General features: G+C 39.7%; 1 protein-coding gene across 7 annotated transcripts in view; it reads left to right on the forward strand.

Moving 5' to 3' along the window:
• Positions 1 to 19,639, forward strand: part of PITPNM3 (PITPNM family member 3) — a 62,396-nt gene that overhangs the window by 36,145 nt on the left and 6,612 nt on the right. For 5 of the 7 annotated variants that reach the window (XM_027668820.1, XM_027668823.1, XM_027668821.1 and 2 more), the window contains 12 exons: positions 186 to 305; positions 2,921 to 3,102; positions 5,699 to 5,868; positions 8,890 to 9,060; positions 11,029 to 11,223; positions 11,943 to 12,091; positions 14,901 to 15,017; positions 15,541 to 15,657; positions 16,828 to 16,976; positions 17,983 to 18,132; positions 18,808 to 18,991; positions 19,392 to 19,520. In XM_027668820.1, the coding sequence (XP_027524621.1) occupies positions 186 to 305; positions 2,921 to 3,102; positions 5,699 to 5,868; positions 8,890 to 9,060; positions 11,029 to 11,223; positions 11,943 to 12,091; positions 14,901 to 15,017; positions 15,541 to 15,657; positions 16,828 to 16,976; positions 17,983 to 18,132; positions 18,808 to 18,991; positions 19,392 to 19,520 (1,833 nt within the window). The remainder of the gene's footprint in view (positions 1 to 185; positions 306 to 2,920; positions 3,103 to 5,698; positions 5,869 to 8,889; positions 9,061 to 11,028; positions 11,224 to 11,942; positions 12,092 to 14,900; positions 15,018 to 15,540; positions 15,658 to 16,827; positions 16,977 to 17,982; positions 18,133 to 18,807; positions 18,992 to 19,391; positions 19,521 to 19,639) is intronic. The other 2 variants (XM_027668822.1, XM_027668817.1) reach the window with 2 other exon arrangements.

Consider the following 19,639-nt stretch of genomic DNA (forward strand, 5'->3'; position numbering starts at 1 on the left):
AGGGCATATTTCTGGAGATAAAAGGAAGTGGAAGAAAGTGGCTACACAATTTTAGCTGCAATAGGAACCAAGGGTGTCAAAACCAGTAATGAGGGTGTGAAGTAAGACAGGAACTCCTCTGCAGTGCTGTGATGCTTTTCGTTTCTTTTAAAACACTTGCTACCTGTCTCTTTCTGTTTTCTCAGGTGTGTCTCATAGGTGACTGTATTGGAGGAATTTTGGGCTTTGATGCCATCTGCTGTAATTCTAATACAGCTGACGAGAGTCGGAACAGTAGCAGGAGAGGAAGCATCAGCAGCATCCAGGTGAAGAGAAAAAATCCATACAGCTGAAATCCTATAGATTGATACCCTAGAGAAAATGAATTCCATATAAGACAAAGAAAAATTAAGGATTTGGTAAATTACCATGATAGAATGGGATTTTGTACATGTATCAAAAATTTGCAGTCATCAGCTTCAATTTTATGATATCGGAAATCAGTAGTGAAGGCTTTATCTGTAAACCTTTAAAATAGGGTTACCAAGTGCCCTTTATGGTATCCCTAACTGTAGATGCAAACATGTCCTGTCTCAGTAATCTCTGTTAGGCTCCTATTTTTTGTCAAAATATATTTTTTTTAATTTTTTTTTTATTTGTTCACATATGGTCTGGAATTCATTATGCTAGTGCCTGGGGGTAGTCTAGCATTAAGATGTGTTACAAATAAGTTTTAGTGACTGGTGAAAGAATGCCTCTTTCTTCATAAGGAATGCAAGTCACCTGAGGATCTGTGAATGGACCACTGTGTGTCTATACAAGTGCTGCATTTGCAGAGAAGGCAGGAGTAATCCTACCTGTGATCCAGGAAAGATTTTATGATAGTGAAAGCAGAGGTTTTTAATGTGATGCTAGCACGTAAACTTAATTATTGTGTTTGACTCTTAAGAAAGAAAATTGAAGTTCAGTCGATCTTACGTACTTCAGGCTCAAGTGCATATGGAGAGTGGGTATGGTGAATTAGAGCTGACACTGTGTGAGGTGCCCATACTCTGTTCTTTGGCTTTATGACTGTGACAAAATTATTTCATCTCTTGAGTTACCTCTCCTCAAAAACAGGCTCAATGACACTGACCTGCTTGGTTCAGTTGAGAGCTATATGTGGTGTAAGTACTCTCGAGCAAAAGACATTGTCTAAATTTTTCCAGGAAAGAGAATTACCATTAATAACATGGCTCTTGGGAATAAGACTAATTATTCACTTCTCACAGAAGGCAGAAGATCCTCTTGGCTGTTGAAGACTATAGGTGGAACTGTGTGGAAAGGTTCACCTCATAGCTCATGTGTCCTATGAACTTGTTCTTTCTGCAACTGGAGAGAAACAGATTCAATTAGCATGTTTTCCATAGTCTGTCTGCATGTCTTTGGCCAAGCCGGTTGATCTGTTATGCCCCAGTCCTCATCTGCAAGCTTTGTACACTTTCTCCTCTATTTTGTCTAGTTGGAGTTGATACTTTTTGCAAGTTGCTTAAAAGTACTGAACATGACAATGTATTTTGATTTGGGGTATTTGAGGTTATGGATTGTAAAGTGTTCCAATGACACTTCAACGGTATAGTGCATAATGCTGTGTCCAGGAAGACAGGAGCAGGGAGCAGTGGTAGAGAAAATGTAAATGAGTGTTGGGAGAGAGATGTATGCAAGAAGGAAAAGAAAAACTTTGAATCCCGCTTTCTTGTACAATGCCTAGCCAATTTCCCAGTGATGTTCTCTAGGTTCATTTCACAGAGATCTAGTCCCTTGTCCTTTTAAAACTACTTATTCTTCCCTCTAAGAATTGGTCTGTGCCTGCCCCTCCACTTTCTCTCATGAGGAAGTTGTAGACTGCGGTCTCCCCCTAGTCCCCTGTTCTCCAGACCAAGTGACCTCAGCTACTCCTTGGCTTCCCCTCAAGGCCTTCACCCTCTTCATTGCCTTCCTTTGGACACTCTCTAACAGCTCAATATCTTTCTTATAATTGTGATGACCAAAACTGCCCCAATATTGCAGGTGAGGCTGCCCCAGGTCTGAGCAGAGCGGGACAGACCCCTCCCCTGGCCTGGCTGGCGATGCTGGACCTGATGCCTCCCAGGACACGGTTGGCCTTCTTGGCTGCCGGGGCACTGCTGACTTATATTCCCCTTGCCATCGACCAGGACCCCCAGGTCCCTTCCCATGGGGCTGTACTCCAGCCTCTTGTTCCCCAGGCAGTATGCACAGTCGTTATAAAGAGCCAGATCTTGCTATGCCTTGTGCACAGAGATCTCACACATGGATGGGGGGGTTCAGTCCAGTGACATTTGTTTTGAAAAGCGTCATTTACATGGGCTGCTGAAATGGACTCAGGAATAAAAGTCTGGAAGTAATAGGGATATATCAGGGAGGATGCTGGTGCAAGCTGCAGAAGTGCTGCAGGAAATGAACACTAAAGAAATAAATAACCTTGAAGATATGGTGGCACTGGTCTCTTGCATCCTGCAGAAGCTGACATTGTTAAAAAATCAGATCCCACATCCATGGAACATGATGAACAAGACCATTAATCTTGTAGTGGGCATTTTGTGCACTTAGGTAAGACCCCTTCTGATTACCTTATGATATTTATGGTTCTCTAAGAGTGATGAAGTCATGAAGGATAAAGCTTTTTGTTACTCCTCCTTTCTGCCCCTCATGCCCCCGCCCCCCCCAATTCCTGATTCTCCTTCCAGCTTTTAGGCTATGCATCTTACAATGAAATTTAGTCTTCATCTCTTTCCTTCTGCCGCAAAGAGGAAGTCTAACCCTTTCCACCCTTTCTTGAATAAAGTAAGGTCAAATGTATAAATGCAGCCATTTCATATAAGTTCTGTCATATTTTGGTGTCTTGTCTAAATCTTCCTTTTGCTCTGTTCATTTTCTGAAGGATAATCCCCTCTTAGCAGAGGACTCCAGTCTGGGTGACAGCAAACACCTGAGCAAAAGCAATATTGACATCTCGGGAATCATGGAGGATGAGGAGCCAAGGCAGCCGTTGCCTCGGAAACAAAGTGACTCCTCCACCTATGACTGTGATGCTATAGCCCAGCATCATGCTCTCCTGTCTAGGTAACTGGTGTTCAATGACTGAGTAAAAGAAACAGCCTTGCCATTGAATGGAGCCTGTCAGCACCAGAGCACAGAGTCATTGTTGCTGTTTGTGGTGTGTTTCTGGACGTTTGCTTGAAGTCCTTGTCTACCCCTCAGAAAAACCCCGTGGATTTAGTGGATGTAGTATGAACTTACTCACACGTGGAGTGTTTTTTATTTAATCTTTATTCAGTTGGGAGAGTTTTGAATATGCAAAAATGAATGCACAAAGTTCTATTTCTTCAGTGCAGCCCACTCAAATCAAGATGGGTGAATACTTTATAGAATAATAAAAATCCTGAAAATGAAGTCAGAGGGATCTTTAGACAGAAAGAGGTAACAGAAATTTACACTTATAAAGTGTGAGATAATTGCTTTAGGTGCTCTTTAGGTGGTCTACGAGCTATTCAGATCAGCTTTAAAACAACAACAAAAAAGCCCTGCATAAACATTTGGCTTAAATGAGGAGGAGGTTGGGGGAGGAGAGTTAACTTAATTAGCTTCCAGTATCTTAAGAAACCTTTGAAATACAGATTTGATGGGAACATAAGCATTTCCTTTGTCTTGTTGTTTCTGCCTGTTCTAAGCTGTTTGGGGTTTTTTTTGTCTGAATTATTTGGGCTTTTGCTTCCTCTATCCATCATCTTAGTTCCTTTATTTCATTGTGAGTCTTACTGTGTATTGAGTTTCAGTCCTGCTAGAGTTGAGTATAGTGCAGAGTTCCTACTGTGCTTTATTTCAAGTCAGGCAGTTTTCTTAGTAGCAGTTTAAGGTAATTTTATATTATTGCTTTGACTGAATGCCCTTTGCTTTGTTTTTATTGACTATTCTGCTTTCATTTTCAAACCTTGCATTTTCTGGGTATCCTTGTGTTGTAAAGTGTTTTCCCTCTGAGGCACAGTGGTGGTTTTTCGCTTGTCTATGGCTGAAAACGTGAAGTTTTTTTGTCAGTCACTTTTAGGTTCTTGTATAGGAGAAGTACTATGTTATATTTAAAACACAATGTTGACTTGTATAAAGCACTTTGGACTTGAAGAATAATAGGATAATGGAAGGACAAAGATAACAGTTTTCTTCCAAGCTTTTCATTTCCTGTGTGTCTATGATTTTTAAACTGAAAGCTTTACATGAGCTATACTTAACAAGCAGACAGAAGTGTTACCTTCCACTCACATTTTGGACTCAAACTTCAGGCTGTTGCTAAGTTGTTGAGGAACAGTTGGACAAACATAGGCTAAAGACAGCAGAAAAAATTCCTTGGTAAGGTAAAGAGGGTGAAAAAAACAAATGAAACCATGTCATCCTCTGACCCACCCTGTACATAAAGAGAGGCTCCAAGCCTTTGCTTTCCTGTCTGTGGAACTTGCTTAAGATCATTGATACCTTTTCCCCCATTATCTCATTTACTGCAATTTAGCAGAGGCATATCAGTGATGAGGTTACAGAGGTTGCTCTTTCATCTTTTACAGATGATCATTACAGAGATCATTCTTTTAAAGGAATGTTGTTGCCTTACACACTGTAATTGTGTTCCAGTGTCTCAGTTTGTGCTCTTTGTCCAAGCGCTTGTGGCATAGAGAGTTAACTACAAACTGCCATGCTGATGGATTTAGTTCATGGCTTTCTTCACTTCTGCATTAAATGGAGCCTTAAGTTTGGTCCCCAGGGTTGCAGTTAATAACATTGGCTTATAAATTGAGAATGTCACTAGGGTCTCAGATTGAAAGAAAGTTTGGCCTGATTTGAGGTCAACCTTTAGAATTTCTGGATTCTGATCCATGCTTGGCCACAGATACAGTGTGTAGTGTGCACATAACTCTGAGCACTTCATTTACAGTTCTGATTGAAGTCAGCATGGTCAGTGTCTCTCAGTCAGGCTCTCCATGCTCTGGTGGAGGCCTGTTCTACTCTGTCTCATGGCTGGACAGCAAGTGTACAGGCTACTTTTCTCCTTCTGAATGTAGATATTTCATCTCCAGCAGAACTAAATGATGGCAGAGTCTTTTCTCTGTCAGTGAGGGATAAGTGGTCTGTATTTACCTCATGCATGTATGGCATACAAAGTAAATGGAAGTGTTTAAATCACTCTAAAAGCTGTCTGTAAGTGTCACCTGTAACAAATAGTTGAAAAGTAGTGAAATTCTAGGTCATAGGTCAGGAAACAGATTGGAACAATGCTTTTTATGCACCCAAGTAACATACTTTGACTGTAACCTTCTAATACCATTGTCCTTACACAGCTGGAGTAGGTTAGAATTTGTAGCAGAAGAGTCAGAATAAACTTACATACATCTGTACTGCTAAAAGGGAGGGGAGGTAAACTTCAATCTTCGTAGTCCTTACATAATTTACCAGTAAGTATTCTGTAGAATAACTGTAGAGAACTCTTGCATGTTGAAATTAGTAAGTTTACTGAATAACCACACTGAAAAAATGGTAAGTGGCTGCTATGGTGCAATATCAGTCTACAAGGTGTATTGCTTGGATCTAAATACAGGTGCTAGAGCTTTCTAAGCAGCCTGTTTTGGGAATGCCCTCTTCATTATTGTTGATTCAGTACATTTTCTTTGCTCAGCATCCACTCAAGTGTGTTGAAAGATGGTGCAGACCTTCCTCCTGTGGATTCCAGTCTCTCAGAAGTAAACCTGGGCCGATTTGAATTTGAGGTGTCTGATTTCTTCCTCTTTGGGTCGCCACTTGGTTTGGTGCTGGCCATGAGGAGCACTGTTCTGCCTGGACTGGATGGTAAGCTCTTCCTGGGGTTAGAATTCAGGATGGGTAATGACCTTCATAAACAGAGACTCACACAAAAAGGATGTAAATAAAGGAGCCTAGTTAAATGCTAGGGAGTGAGGTAAATTTCCTCCTTTAAAAGATGGGAATATTAATGTAAGTAGGTACTGAGATGATGAGGGTTGTTCCAGGGATGTCACTGCTCACCCGTTTGCAGAAGTGTGTCTTTTGCTCTGCTGTTAATCATACATTCCATGTCATACAACATGAAGCTCATACTTCACCAAGGGCCAGTCCTTGAAAACAATACCAAAAATAATGTCTGTGCTTGGTTCAGCATTACCTGTTATTCGCGTCTGGCTTCACGGGTGAATTCGGCCCCCGGGTGTGTTGGTGTGTTGCCTGTGAGCTATTATTCCTCTCTGGTAACAGAGCCTAGGGATCAGATGCATAGAGGATTTTTTAAATTTTTCAGTTAAAGTAAAAGCTTACTTTACTTTTCAATATTCACTACATGATTTGTCTCTTTACGTGGTATGAGCTTGGGATAGCACAGCACCTTCATAGGAAGTGGTACATTCATTTATCAGGTGAGGGAGAAAAATCCATTGCAACAGTGAGAAGAGGAAACAATTAAAGACTCCAGGTTTTTTTTCTCACCAATAACCCTTCTTTCCCCAGTCTCAGCTCTGGTACCCTCCAGACGCTTTGACAGGAAAATTTCATGTTAAAAACTATTTTCTTCAAATTAGCTCTCACTGCCATCCTTCCTCTGGTATCCTACAGGGAGCATGCTTTGAGAGCAGCTCAACTGACCGGCATTTCAAACACATTCTGAGGTGAGCAGAGTCTACTTGAAGCATAGTTAGTCTTAAGAGGTACATATGATAAAAGAATCCCATTTTAAAGTTCAGAGGAAAACAGACAAATTGAAACCTACCATGCAGACAGCTGGAAGTTAGTTGAGAAATCAGGTATCTTCTTTACTGAAATGAAAGGTAGAAAGCTACCTGAAAATGTGACAAATAAAATTCAGATGTTTTTATTTATTTGGCTTGTTAGAATCAGTTTTTAAAACGTAAGGGAAGAAAATTGTATCTAGAGGTTTGCCTGTTATGTTTGCAGAACAGATGCATTTTGTTGTGTTTTACTTTCTGAATATTTATTTATTTCTACACTAACAAGACTGTGTATAAAACCAGATTTTCATTCCAGTTTTTTTATTTATTTCCTTGCCAAATACCTTTTCAGTTTCATCTGCCCAATATTCTATTGGTCCCTTAATGATTCCTTAACAGTTCTTCTGTTTACTCTCTAGCACTGTCTTGTGTGGTCCTCTCACTGTGTAGATTCAGTTCTTACTGTCTAAAGCACAGATCATTGATCTGTGTACAGATCATTCTTCCACGCTGTTTGCTGATTATCCTTGGAACAGGCTTGCTATCCTCTACAAATCTCAATTCCCAATAAGTCATGAGCATTTAGTTCCATCCACAAAGTGACCCTGTCCTGCCTTGGGGTGGTTGCAGTGGTTGGGGGTGTTTTGCACTTGCTCTCAATGGGAGCTAATACTGCTGAATGCCACACTAGTAGGGAGTGAAGTACTCAGCTTAGCACTGCAGAGGTCAAACATAGGAATAGACCTCAGAAATCTGACAGAAGGCCTAAACTAGGAAGAAAATAATTTCAACTTGCATGCATATATGACATTTTTCAGTACTTAACGTACAAAATGGAAAATGTCATCTGATTATTAGCAAAATGAAATCTTTCTCAAATCATAACCTTACCTACAAATGCAAAACCAGAACACTTCAAATTATCAAAAGATTTCATCAATATGGGTTTCTTCAACTGAAACACATAAAGGATATTAAATACAGGCCAAGTGAAGCCTCCATGCTTCAGTTTTACCCTCAGCTCAGCAGCATTGTTCCCTTAATGGGCACAGAAAATCTTACAATCTCAGTGGATATAAACCAACGTGTTCACTTGATGCTTGGCTCTATCAGCTGTAAGCCTGGCTTTTGCAGGCAGCTTTAGGAATGACAGTTCCAACTGTCACATTACTGCTAATTTCTAAAACTAATCTTTACATGCCCTTGTATAAGAGAAACCGCAGCCACGTAGCCTCTAGGGCAGATTTGAAAACATGTCATGCTTGCATGGAGTTCATAGGGAGAAGACATAATTATCTCAGATATATTTTATAAATAGTTTAGTCATTGCTTTACTCTTGTAGTTAACGAACTGACCATTTTAACATGTAATGCAGTACTGTACAAACTGTACAGTTTAATGAGCCTGTAATGAATTGATTTGATTCAGTATGATTGAGGTGTGATTTTGTGAAAAGCGACCACACTGACTGTCTTATAGACCTTAGCAGTCTCATGTGATCACCCATCTAAGTTATTTTTCAGGGCTGTGTGTTTAGTCAAAAGTATGTCTTATTAACTGAGTAAATGATTTAAAATTTGCATTCTCAGTTGTAGCCCCAAACCTTCAGGAGCTGCACACCTTTAGCAAAAATCATAAACATTGCTGTGCTGTTACAGTATGACCAACCTCATTTCTATACGTGAGCATCCATAAGGTGACTGGAGAAATTGCACTGCTTTCTGTCACCTGCCTGCTTCTGCTGTCATCTAGGTTTAAGTCCTCTAGATGTCACAGGCCCAGCAAACCATTTTGCTGGTAAATATTTGAAGTGCTGAGCATCACAGCTGTAATGCTCAATATCATACTTACAGGATTCTTAAACTTCTTTTTTCTTCCCTGCTTCTATGTGTTTCTTTGACTGCTCTTTATATCTGCTCTCTACCTGCATCTCAGATTGTGATGTCTCTATAAACTCGTGTGCAGTGAAGTGTTCTTTACATATGAAATAGGAAACAATGTAGTTAAATTTCTTCTGGCCAGATGTATGCTAATCTGGAGTTTGCAGAAGACCATATTAACCATATTTCTGTGTAGACTCCTTGAAAATCATAAAGGGGCGATACTGAACTCTTTGTCTCATTCTCATCCAAGTGTGCCAGGTCCGACCAGCCTGCAGCCAAGTGTACAGTTTCTTTCACTCTGCTGACCCCTCTGCCTGCAGACTTGAACCATTGCTGGAAAAAAGATTCCATCTTCTTCCTCCATTCAGTGTCCCACGGTACCAGAGATACCCACTAGGGGATGGAAGATCTCACCAATTAGGTACAGTGCTTGTTTTCATAGCTCTCATTATCTGTTGTTCTCTTAAGCATTCTCTCCTTCCACAGCTCAAGAGGATTTGAGATACCAGTGTGCTAATATGCTAAAACCAAATCATCTGGGACTGAGTGGCACAGACATACTTATCAAGTGTGGAACCAAAGAAGATTGCTAAGAAAAAAATTATCGTATCTATGAGATTGATACTAGTTTTGTTACAGAGCAGTTGGAAGGCAATACCACTGTTATAGTTAAAGTGTCACTTGAAAAATTCCACATCTTTATTTTAAACAATTTCTTTTTACAATTAGTTGTAATAGATCTTTGCCTAGATCTTCAGGTATTGTTTCTGTTGGTCACTTTAGTTATGTACTAGGACAGATCAGAGCACTGAGCAATCTTGATTGCTCTCCTCCTAGGTGAGCTACTAAATAAATAATTATGTTGGATAAAAATGGTTTGAATCCTGGAAGAAAATGGAAATAGACTAATTTCTGGGCAAGAAAGAGGAATACATGGATGACCAAGATGCTAGTAGAAGGAGTTGTGCTTTTTTGACTTTATAGAAAATAAGATAAAATCATATAGGTGTGAAGTATCTTTGACTTGTCACGTTCTGCAAAAAAGGACTTTGTATCTGTACATGCTTGCGCAATAGATTTATTCTTTTTGCTAGAGATTCAGACATAAATTCAAGCTTCAACAGGATATTTGAAAAAGTTTCTCAGGATTTGGAGTTTAAGGTTGGAGGCTAATACAGTAAAATGACAATGTTTTCTATTTGTTGGAGCTAGAAGAATTGTATTTGAGAACCTGTTCTGTGTAGTAGGGTACAACAACGCCTTTCTTTTATCTGCTCAAATATGGTGTACATCGGATGCAAATCAGTTTGAAAAACAGCACTTGATCTTGGGTTGCAGAAGGTTTGTTTCTAGTTGTTGGCTTCACTGAAATATGTGAAGATGTAGCTGTTCCTCATTAATTGATTTGAGGGGTAGCTAAGGTGAGGGACAGTCCAGACTAGGGAATATGTGCTCTCTTCTCACCCCCTGTTTCTGAGTTTTCTTTCAATGGAAATTCATACCCTGCTTTGCTTTCAGACTTGCTGTAAAGCCTGACTGTGACCTTGGAAATCCTGCTGGTTAGTTAGGCACAGGTTCGGTCACTGAGATATTGCTAAGGCTGTCTTGAAAAACTGAACCTTCCTTTAAATAACTGTCATAGGAAGAATAGTTCCCTTAGGCTCTTTTTCAAATGGAAAACCTTTTTTTGGTAGATTTTACCAGCTTTGCTGTGAGGTAACCCCTTTCAGTGATTCTTGAAACAGAGGCTTTAGAAGTGATTTGTAAACTACTGGTGTTCTCTTTGGGTTCATCTAAGGCACTGAGTCAGAAGATTCCCTTACAAAGCATGAAAATCTGGGAACCCTGTCTGTTGGAAGTGTTATAAAATAAAAATTCCTGAGTGCTAATGATCAGCAAATGTTCCATGGTATGGTTTTGTATTTAAACTCCTACTCAGAGTTAAATCATTGCTCTTCTTTACACTTAAGATGTATTGTATTTCAGTGAATGTGAAATCCTCCTATTTAAATGCAAGCACTTTCAGATCCTTCTGGAATTTTGAGTTCTTCATTCACAAAGAATTAATTCTAGTGACTGTATTTTTTTTCCCCTTATTTTTTTCCTTTCTCTGATACCTGGGCTTGTGAAAGTAGTTCTTAAAATGAGAGCTTTCGTGGTGTCAAATGGAATGGTAGTTTACTAATCAGTTCATGCTGTTGTCACGTTGAAGGACGGTGCTTCATTCATGGGCATTAAATGTGATATTATTCAGGAAAACGCTCACTAACTCTATTTGAAAACAAATTAATAAACAAATATACTCATGAACACATGAACACTAATTTCAAAGTCATGATGTTAATCGCTTTTTTGGTTTTGTTGTTATTTTCATTTCTGTAACCTGCAGGTGATGCTCTCCACAACCACAGTGCTCTGTTCCTTGAGAACAGCTCTTTGAATATACCTTTCTCTCAAGAGAGTTCTGGATCTCCAAATACATCTGATCAACCACAAGGGAAAACAAGAAAGTTGAGCTTGGCCAGCATAAACAGTGAAAACTCAGGGTCAACAGAAAGCTTGCCATCAGCATGCCTCACCAACAGTGAGTGAAGCCTGGTGCCGTGTGCTGTTGGATGTAGCAACAGCCCTTCCCTCCACAGTGTTTCTGTGAAAAAGTTTACTATGAAAAGGAAAAGTATCTGGAAGTTTGGGGAGAAAATTTTATATAACACAATTTATCTCATCTCCCTTTTCTGATTGTAATTAAATAGATAAAGTAATAGAAGTGCAGTCATAGTTTTATAGTAAGGTACCACTCATAAACAGTCATAACAGTTTCTAGGTAACAGGGGTTTCCAATTATGTTCCACGCATGAAGCAATATAGATAGATAAGATTTGGTATCTCTTATTAAAAGTGCTACAGATCATTATATTGTCCTACTGTGGACTGTAGTTAGGTAGATGGACAGACAGATAGATATTCCATTTACTATTTGGGAAGTAATTGCAGTTATGATCATAAAAGTACTAGTCTTTCACTGTGCATTTTCCATGGACCAGGAAGCAGTGGGAATCATGCTGAGATGATTTCTGGTTTCCAGAACTTGGACCCAGAAGAACTGTTTTGATTGCAGACAGTTAAGTGATGATGCAGTTAGTAAAAACAGTACTTTCATGTATGATAGATGCCTTCAACAGACTCTAAATGTCAAGATAAAAAAGCAAAAGACTTAAGTCAATTATCTAGCTGAAACATAAAGATAGCAAGAAATTTATTAAGATATATAAGTGTGATGCTATTTTGTTTCATTTTTTGTAGTTACTGCAAAGTGGTGGGGAACAAAACGAATAGATTATGCCTTGTATTGTCCAGATGTGCTGACAGCCTTTCCAACGGTGGCCCTTCCGCATCTCTTCCATGCCAGCTACTGGGAGTCAACAGACGTTGTGGCTTTCATTCTAAGACAGGTCATTGATCTTTTTATTTTTTCTATCTGCAGCAGATAGGCTTGTGATTTTTAATTGCATTTTCCAAGGGTCAGTCTTTTAATCTTTAGTTCAGTTAGGTGGCTAACTGTGTTTGCATCACATTCAGCTGTATGTGAGAATGACAGATGCGGATTTATTGGAGAGGTGAAGGGGATGATGAGCCCACCATTAGCACTGCTGACTTTGTGACTGGGAATATTGCACTATTATGCATACCTTACTTACCACTCCTGTGCCCCAGATCATTACAGCCCTGTATTATATATTAATTTCCTCCTGTTTTTGAAGGAATAGGCTATCTCCAGGCTTACGTAATTATATATCTCCCTACTAAATATCATATCATTAGCATACACTTGATAGTAAACCAGCAGTTTGAAAGTACTGCTTCTGTAAAAAAATTGAGTCTCTCCTTTACAGGAGTGTTTTGAGGCATTGCAAGCACTTTCTCCTCAGAATTTATTTCTGAGTAGTACTATGGGTCCGTTTTTCTTACTGTGTCCATAATTAGGCACAGTCACTTACTGAAAATGCAGTACTCTGACATATAGGGAAAGGGACAAGGCTGAGAAATCTCACCTGGGCTAACAGAAAAAAATGAAGTGGTATTCAAGTTAAAACCTGCAGAATAAGCGTTCTTCCAAGAATCCATAGTAACCCTCACACGAAAGCCAGTCACAAGCAGTTTAATTTGGATTAACGCAAGAATCAGTCTGTGTGTTTGGCAGATGTCAGTGTGCATGCCACTCTCACAGCTACTTTTAGCTGGTCTCTGAGTGTGAACTCCCTCCAGCTCCTGTTCCCAGTGCTTAGTGTCAATGGTGTTAGTTCACCTGGTAGCTCCGGGGAATGAGATCTCAGAGGCTTAGTTCCCTCCAGCCCAGAACTACTGCTGGGTCAGACAGTGCAGATGTACAGCCCCTGTCTGTCTGTGGCATGTGAGTGGAGTGTACAGCAGATCATCTGTCTAGCAACCAGACCACTGGCAGAGGCTTTTTTGATTGCTGTTTTTAATGGATGAAATTAAGATTTCTTCAACCTCTTGCTGTCCTTTCAGACCATCCAAATTTAAAAAAACTTTGTTTATAACTAGTGTCACCATAATCAAGGCAAAGCAAAAGTCACTGAAGAGTTTTTCCATGAAAAAGAACAGTTTCCAAAAGAGGAATCTTATTTGATGCTCATCCCGAAGTAGAGGAGCAGTTTCTACTACAAGCGACAGGATGCAAATCCCTGTTTTTTCTGACTGAGGAACGCTAGACAATAGTAGAGAGATGTTTCTCCTCACCTTTGCAACTCTCTTATAGTGCTTTTCTTCTTAATAGCACTTTTCTTCTCTCTAAGGATGTTTTTTGCATTAAACCCATCAGACCTTTCTTCCATCTTTCCTTTCAAGTTCCTTCCTTAGCCCAGTTGTCTTGTTAGCAACCATTCCAGCTGTATTCTACTTGTTATTTTTGTGCATTCCTATGAAGTTGCATTGTCATGTCTTTCCTAGCCTTGTTATGTGCATTGCAGCTTTTAGAATTTCATAAGCCCTTCAAGCATTTGCAACGTGCCTGTAAAGCAATATGTGAGCTTACAGCACTACATAAAGGACTAGTTAGTTACAGCAGCACAGTCTGGACCTTCAGCACTTGTTAGGGCTTAAGATTAAGGCTAATGGCTCCTGAATGCCCTGTGGGTGCATATATTTCCTGCACATGACCTCCACTGAATACAATTTATATCAATTTGTTAAGACATGCTGACTTCTCAGCGTTCCTGTGATTTGTTGCAACCCAACAGCTTTGGTAATTCTGAACGCAGCAGGATTTTGCTCAAGGGAATTCATATAAGACATCTTTTCAAATGATTCTAGACCACTCTTCTAGCAAGGGTGCTCAGAGTGGAAGACTTTAGCGCAGAAAACCAGTTGTTCAACTTGAGAAATTTTCTGCCAGCTTGCGAAAGAGATAGACTAAGCTATTTCTCAGTCAGGATGAGTATCTGTGATTGCAGGGTGGAACCCACAGATTTCAGTAAGACAGAGCTTGTGGTTTCAATTGAAATGTGGCGTAACCCACACCCTGATCCTGAATTCTGTGAGTTGTGTCCTGAAATCTGAGTTGGACGTGCACATTTCTTGATCAGTGTGTGATATTTAGGTTGTAAGAATGTGTAGTTTGTATAACATGTTAGAGTTCTGCATGTTCACAAGCTGGACTTCAGTGATCCTTGAGGGTCCCTTCCATCTCAGGATTTTCTATGATTCTCTAATTGTCTTTGGATGTTACTACCCCCAAGCCAAATCCTGAGGCTATCAGCTACTGCAGTGGTGAGTAATACCCAAAAGGTGATAAGAACCATTCTGTCTGAGTAGATGTATAGAAGATCAACAGAGATGGTGTCAGGAGTCTGACCTTTGCCACATAAAGGACATTTAAAAAGGCTTCTGTGATCTTAAGCTGCTTTAGTGACTTTGCAGACCGTAGGCAGACTATGTGACTGTCACTTGATACCAGCCTAATGTTTTCACCATTTTCTCTGGAGAATTGTGCAATCTGATGTGAATGGAAAAGCTGTTCAATAAGTATTTAAGATTAAGTGTTGACCAACAGAGTGAAAGCAGTTTATTTGTCTGTACAATTAATGGGAGCATATGGCCTGTATGTCTCACTACTTCCATTGTGCTTTTGGCTCCGTAGTGTCATTCAGCTGTAGCAGCAGTATAATTTTCTCTTTCTTTGCCAAGTACCAGGACTCCCCAGGCCACACACTATTTATTAAAATGTTAATATGATTTCAGGTGATGAGGTATGAAAATACAAATTTCAAGGAAAATGACAACATGGATCCAGAAACACTAAGTCCATCTAATCCACGAGAAAAATGGCTACGCAAAAGGACACATGTCAAATTGAGAGTAAGTTTAAATCTAAATATATCTGGCAGCCATGGAACATGGGCTTGGCAGAAATTTAAATGGAGTTTGATCTACTGGATAAAGAGTTTACATAACTGAATATTACTAAAGAGTAATAACCTCTTCACCTAATCTAGAGGCAAGCAAATTAACAGTTAGGGAATGGGAACAATTTACTTTTGTTTATCACTACCTGTTGGGAGAAAGAATATTTCTTTAAACAACTGATGAATCTATGGCACCACTTGAAGTGAAAGATAATTTGCATTCACTTAAGTGTTCTCTCTTATGTGTTGTCTTGAGCACTCTCACTAGAAAGTCTATTCAGGAACCCACCATCAGTGGAAATCAGGCTCCAGCTGAAATGGGAGCACAGTTCTGCTCAGCGTTCTCAGGTGCAGTGATGTACCTCAGACACACTGTCCAGCACTGTGTCTCTGTGTCACTGTTCATAACATAATAGAGAGAGTAGCCTCATTACAAAAGCAAACACTACACTTCCCACCTTCTGCTCTTATTTCAGAATGTGACTGCTAATCACCGAGCTAATGATGTCATTGCAGCAGAAGATGGTCCTCAAGTACTAGTTGGGCGCTTTATGTATGGACCTCTGGACATGGTGGCTTTAACAGGTGAAAAGGTGAAGTCTGAGTACTCAATTTTCTCATTTTGGTAGAAACAGTTGTTCTATGTAGCACACATGTATAGTATCAGAGAAAGCCTTACAGTGAGGGGAAGTACATCACTAGCCCCCACTACTTCAGCAAAAATATGCTCTAAGTAGGCTTTCCTGAAAGCTGACTTTTTTCTCAGCTTTCACCTCTCTTACCTGATGCTGGCTGTCTCCTTTGGTTAGTGGTGAGTGTGCTGTGCAGTGATTTCTGAACCTGCCATCCAGCTGTACCACCTACTGGAGACAATTAACTCTCTGAGCAAGGAGGAAATTTGGTTTGACAAACCACTAAGGGAAAATTGTGTATCATCCTATCCAAGTAAAACAAGTGGATAAAGGAATAGGCATTCTGGGGGCTGCGTGGCTATGGCTTCTCTTATACACAGGCAAGTAAAGATTAGTTTTAGAGATTAGTAGTGACGTGACACAGTTGAAACTGTCATTCCTAAAGCTGCCTGCAAAAGCCAGGCTTACAGCTGATAGAGCCAAGCATCAAGTGAACACGTTGGTTTATATCCACTGAGATTGTAAGATTTTCTGTGCCCATTAAGGGAACAATGCTGCTGAGCTGAGGGTAAAACTGAAGCATGGAGGCTTCACTTGGCCTGTTTCAGGTCCAGCAAAGTATTTAATATCCTTTACGTGTTTCAGTTGAAGAAACCCATATTGATGAAATCTTTTGATAATTTGAAGTGTTCTGGTTTTGCATTTGTAGGTAAGGTTATGATTTGAGAAAGATTTCATTTTGCTAATAATCAGATGACATTTTCCATTTTGTACGTTAAGTACTGAAAAATGTCATATATGCATGCAAGTTGAAATTATTTTCTTCCTAGTTTAGGCCTTCTGTCAGATTTCTGAGGTCTATTCCTATGTTTGACACCTGCAGTGCTAAGCTGAGTGCTTTAAATTATGAAGGCAATAAGCCCTTGTGTTGTATGTTAGGAAGCATTTGCTAATTGAGGGGGCCCCCTGTGAAGTTTTTACTGAGTTTTGAAGTTCCTGCAAAACTTCCTTGTAAGCTTTTAGTATCAACCATGGTTGGAGATACTAATATGATCTAGGCTTGACAGGCCCTGCAAATAGGGGATGTTTTGCTGATTATCCCACTAGATCACTGTTTGTTGTTTTTTGCAGGTGGATATCTTCATAATGACTGAGCCATCTTCGGGTAGGTGGGTGTACTTTGACACAGAGATATCCAACAGCAGTGGCCGGATATCGTACAACATACCTGAACAGAAGAGACTGAGAGTTGGTGTGTATCCCATCAAAATGGTGGTCAGGTAATAGCTCCAAGCTGGAACTAAAGCTGTGATCAGGAAGGAACTTCAAAACTGAGTAAAAACTTCTCTGAATCCCTACTTTGGAGATTAAATCAGTGGGGAAAATTTAACTGAAGCAGAATGTTGTTACCCACCAGATAAAAAGGTCCAAAATTAGTTTACAATCTTATGTAGTGCTAATTGAGCAGGAGAAAATGTTTTACCTCAATGTAATATAAATTCAAGAAAAGAGAGTTACTAGAACAGAAATTAGGTTGTATTCAGAAGTGAAGCTTTAGACTGCGTAAGTTTCAAAGAGGAACAAAAGAAACAGTCCTGTTTTTGCTCGTTAAGCTATCAGCACATATTTTAAGAATCTGCATCACCAAATATAACTTTCTAGATCATACAATAATATTTCTAAAGGAAAGAAAGTGTGGTTTCCGATTACATTTTTTTAGGGAACATGAGGTGGTGGGATGGGAAGAGCTTTGGATTGCCTTGTGATTTATCAATTTTTTGACATGCAGACCTCTTGGGGAAAAGACATTGTGAGGAAAAGATTCCATTTCACATTCTTTTCCATGCGAAGAGCCCTTTATGACTGTGTTGTTTTGGGGTGGGCTTTTTTTTTTTAACTTTTCTGGACTGGCATTCCCATTGTAATTTGCAATGCTAGAGGGATAGCTCATGCTTGTAATACCAGCTGTTTAGCTTATGGAGAAAGTTTGAGTAGTAGTTAAAGTACTTCAGGCCGGTTTGGGTTTTTTCCCCCTAATTCTTTTAGCTATTTGTACACGTGTGATTTCTTATTGACATTAGCTTCCAAATTTCTCTTTGGAAAGATGTTTTCTAAAAGTGTAAGTTTTAATTGCCCCATGTAGGACTGGAATCAGAAGCCCTATTTGACAGTGATTTTTAAAGCTGTAGGTCCAGACAGAACTAATTTCAAATATTAACTAAAACTTGTAGAAAATACATTCTGATATTTTGCTCTTTAAATGAATTTATTGCTTTGACTCTCCAGAGGGGACCAGAGCAGTGCTGCAAGTTACCTGACGGTACTTCCCCGAGGAATGGAATGTGTTGTGTTCAGCATTGATGGTTCATTTGCAGCAAGTGTTTCAATTATGGGAAGTGACCCCAAAGTCCGAGCAGGGGCCGTTGATGTTGTCAGGTAAGTGAGGCTTGAACGCTAACTCTCTGGCTACTGAACACAGTAGGAAGGAAAAGGGGTTTTTTACTTAATAAACAGCAATTCTGTAAGGGCCAAGATTCTTTGCAGATCCATTTCTATATTTGCTTGGACAGCAGGTCTGCCTGATTTTCAGAGGAATCCTAGAATGCTGTGGATTACTTTGAAATTCGTAGTTTAAATTGCCTAAAGGTTAAAAGTTGCTTCTCGGGAATATGGTCTTGAAGTCTGTGCAGTGAATTAATAATGATTCCATGAGTATTTTGTGTTTCATTAACTTCACATAAGGATGTACTTGTACTTCTGAAGTATCAGGTGCTGTGAATGCAAGAATGTTTTTTGGAGGCAAACTAAATTAAGGTTTCAAAGGTAGCAGAGCTTGATGTGTAGCAAGGTCTGTTCTAATTACATTTTTAAATAGCTCTCATATTGTAGATAATATTTTGTATAAGAGTCTCTCTTGCTTTCCTCTGTCTCCCTCAAGGTGTAGACAGTATTACTTAATTGCTTGATAGGAGCAGAAACTTGCGCATGCTGCTCTTCACTTGTTGAAGGATAACATCCAGCTTCTAACGGGGCTAAGAAAAGATGCTGATCTGACCTGTGAGTATTGTTTCTCTTCCTGCACCTGCATAATTTGCCTGCTATTTCTGACAGGCATTGGCAGGACCTGGGATATCTGATTATCTATATCACTGGCCGTCCAGATATGCAAAAACAGCGTGTGGTTTCATGGTTGTCTCAACACAACTTCCCACAAGGGATGATCTTCTTCTCAGATGGACTGGTTCATGACCCACTGCGACAAAAGACCATTTTTCTCCGGAATCTCATGCAAGAGGTACTAGAAACCTATTAATAGCCTTAGAACCTCTTTACAGTGAATGTCATTCAGTAAAGTAAGAGATCTCCCTTATTCCTGAACAGTGAATCTCACTAGTCATCACAAAGTCTTTTTGCCATTCCTCATTTCTTTTTTCATTTTTTAAAGAGCAAGGAAGGCTGATAAAACATCAAAGGGACCTCCTATCATGATAAATAAATAAATGAACTGCTTGGTTTTTCCTGTGTGCATAGCTGTAGTTCTTGCTGGCATGCAAGCAGGCAGATTTAGGTATCTGCAGTTTACAGAATGAGATTGTAACAATGAACTCGTGCTGCTTCATTGCAAATCAAATGCCAGCCTCATAGTTGCAGGGTGTTCAAGAGAGCGTTCACTTTGGAAGTAATATTTGTTTCAGTGCCACATCAAAATCTGTGCCGCATATGGTTCCATGAAGGATATTTCTGTGTACAGTGTCTTGGCTCTGTCACCATCCCAGATCTACATAGTTGGACGACCCACAAAGAAATACCAGGCACAGTGTCAAGTAAGTAACTCTTGCTACTCAATCAGGAAGTCCCGTTGAAGACAAGGAAATGCATGAATGCATGTGCAAACACACACCCCTCAGAGCAGCGACAGTGTTTCAAAGGACAATTTTGGGTA

Source organism: Corapipo altera, unplaced genomic scaffold, assembly GCF_003945725.1.
Source record: "Corapipo altera isolate COAL_440 unplaced genomic scaffold, ASM394572v1 302, whole genome shotgun sequence".
In the NCBI taxonomy this organism is placed as follows: Eukaryota; Metazoa; Chordata; class Aves; order Passeriformes; family Pipridae; genus Corapipo; species Corapipo altera.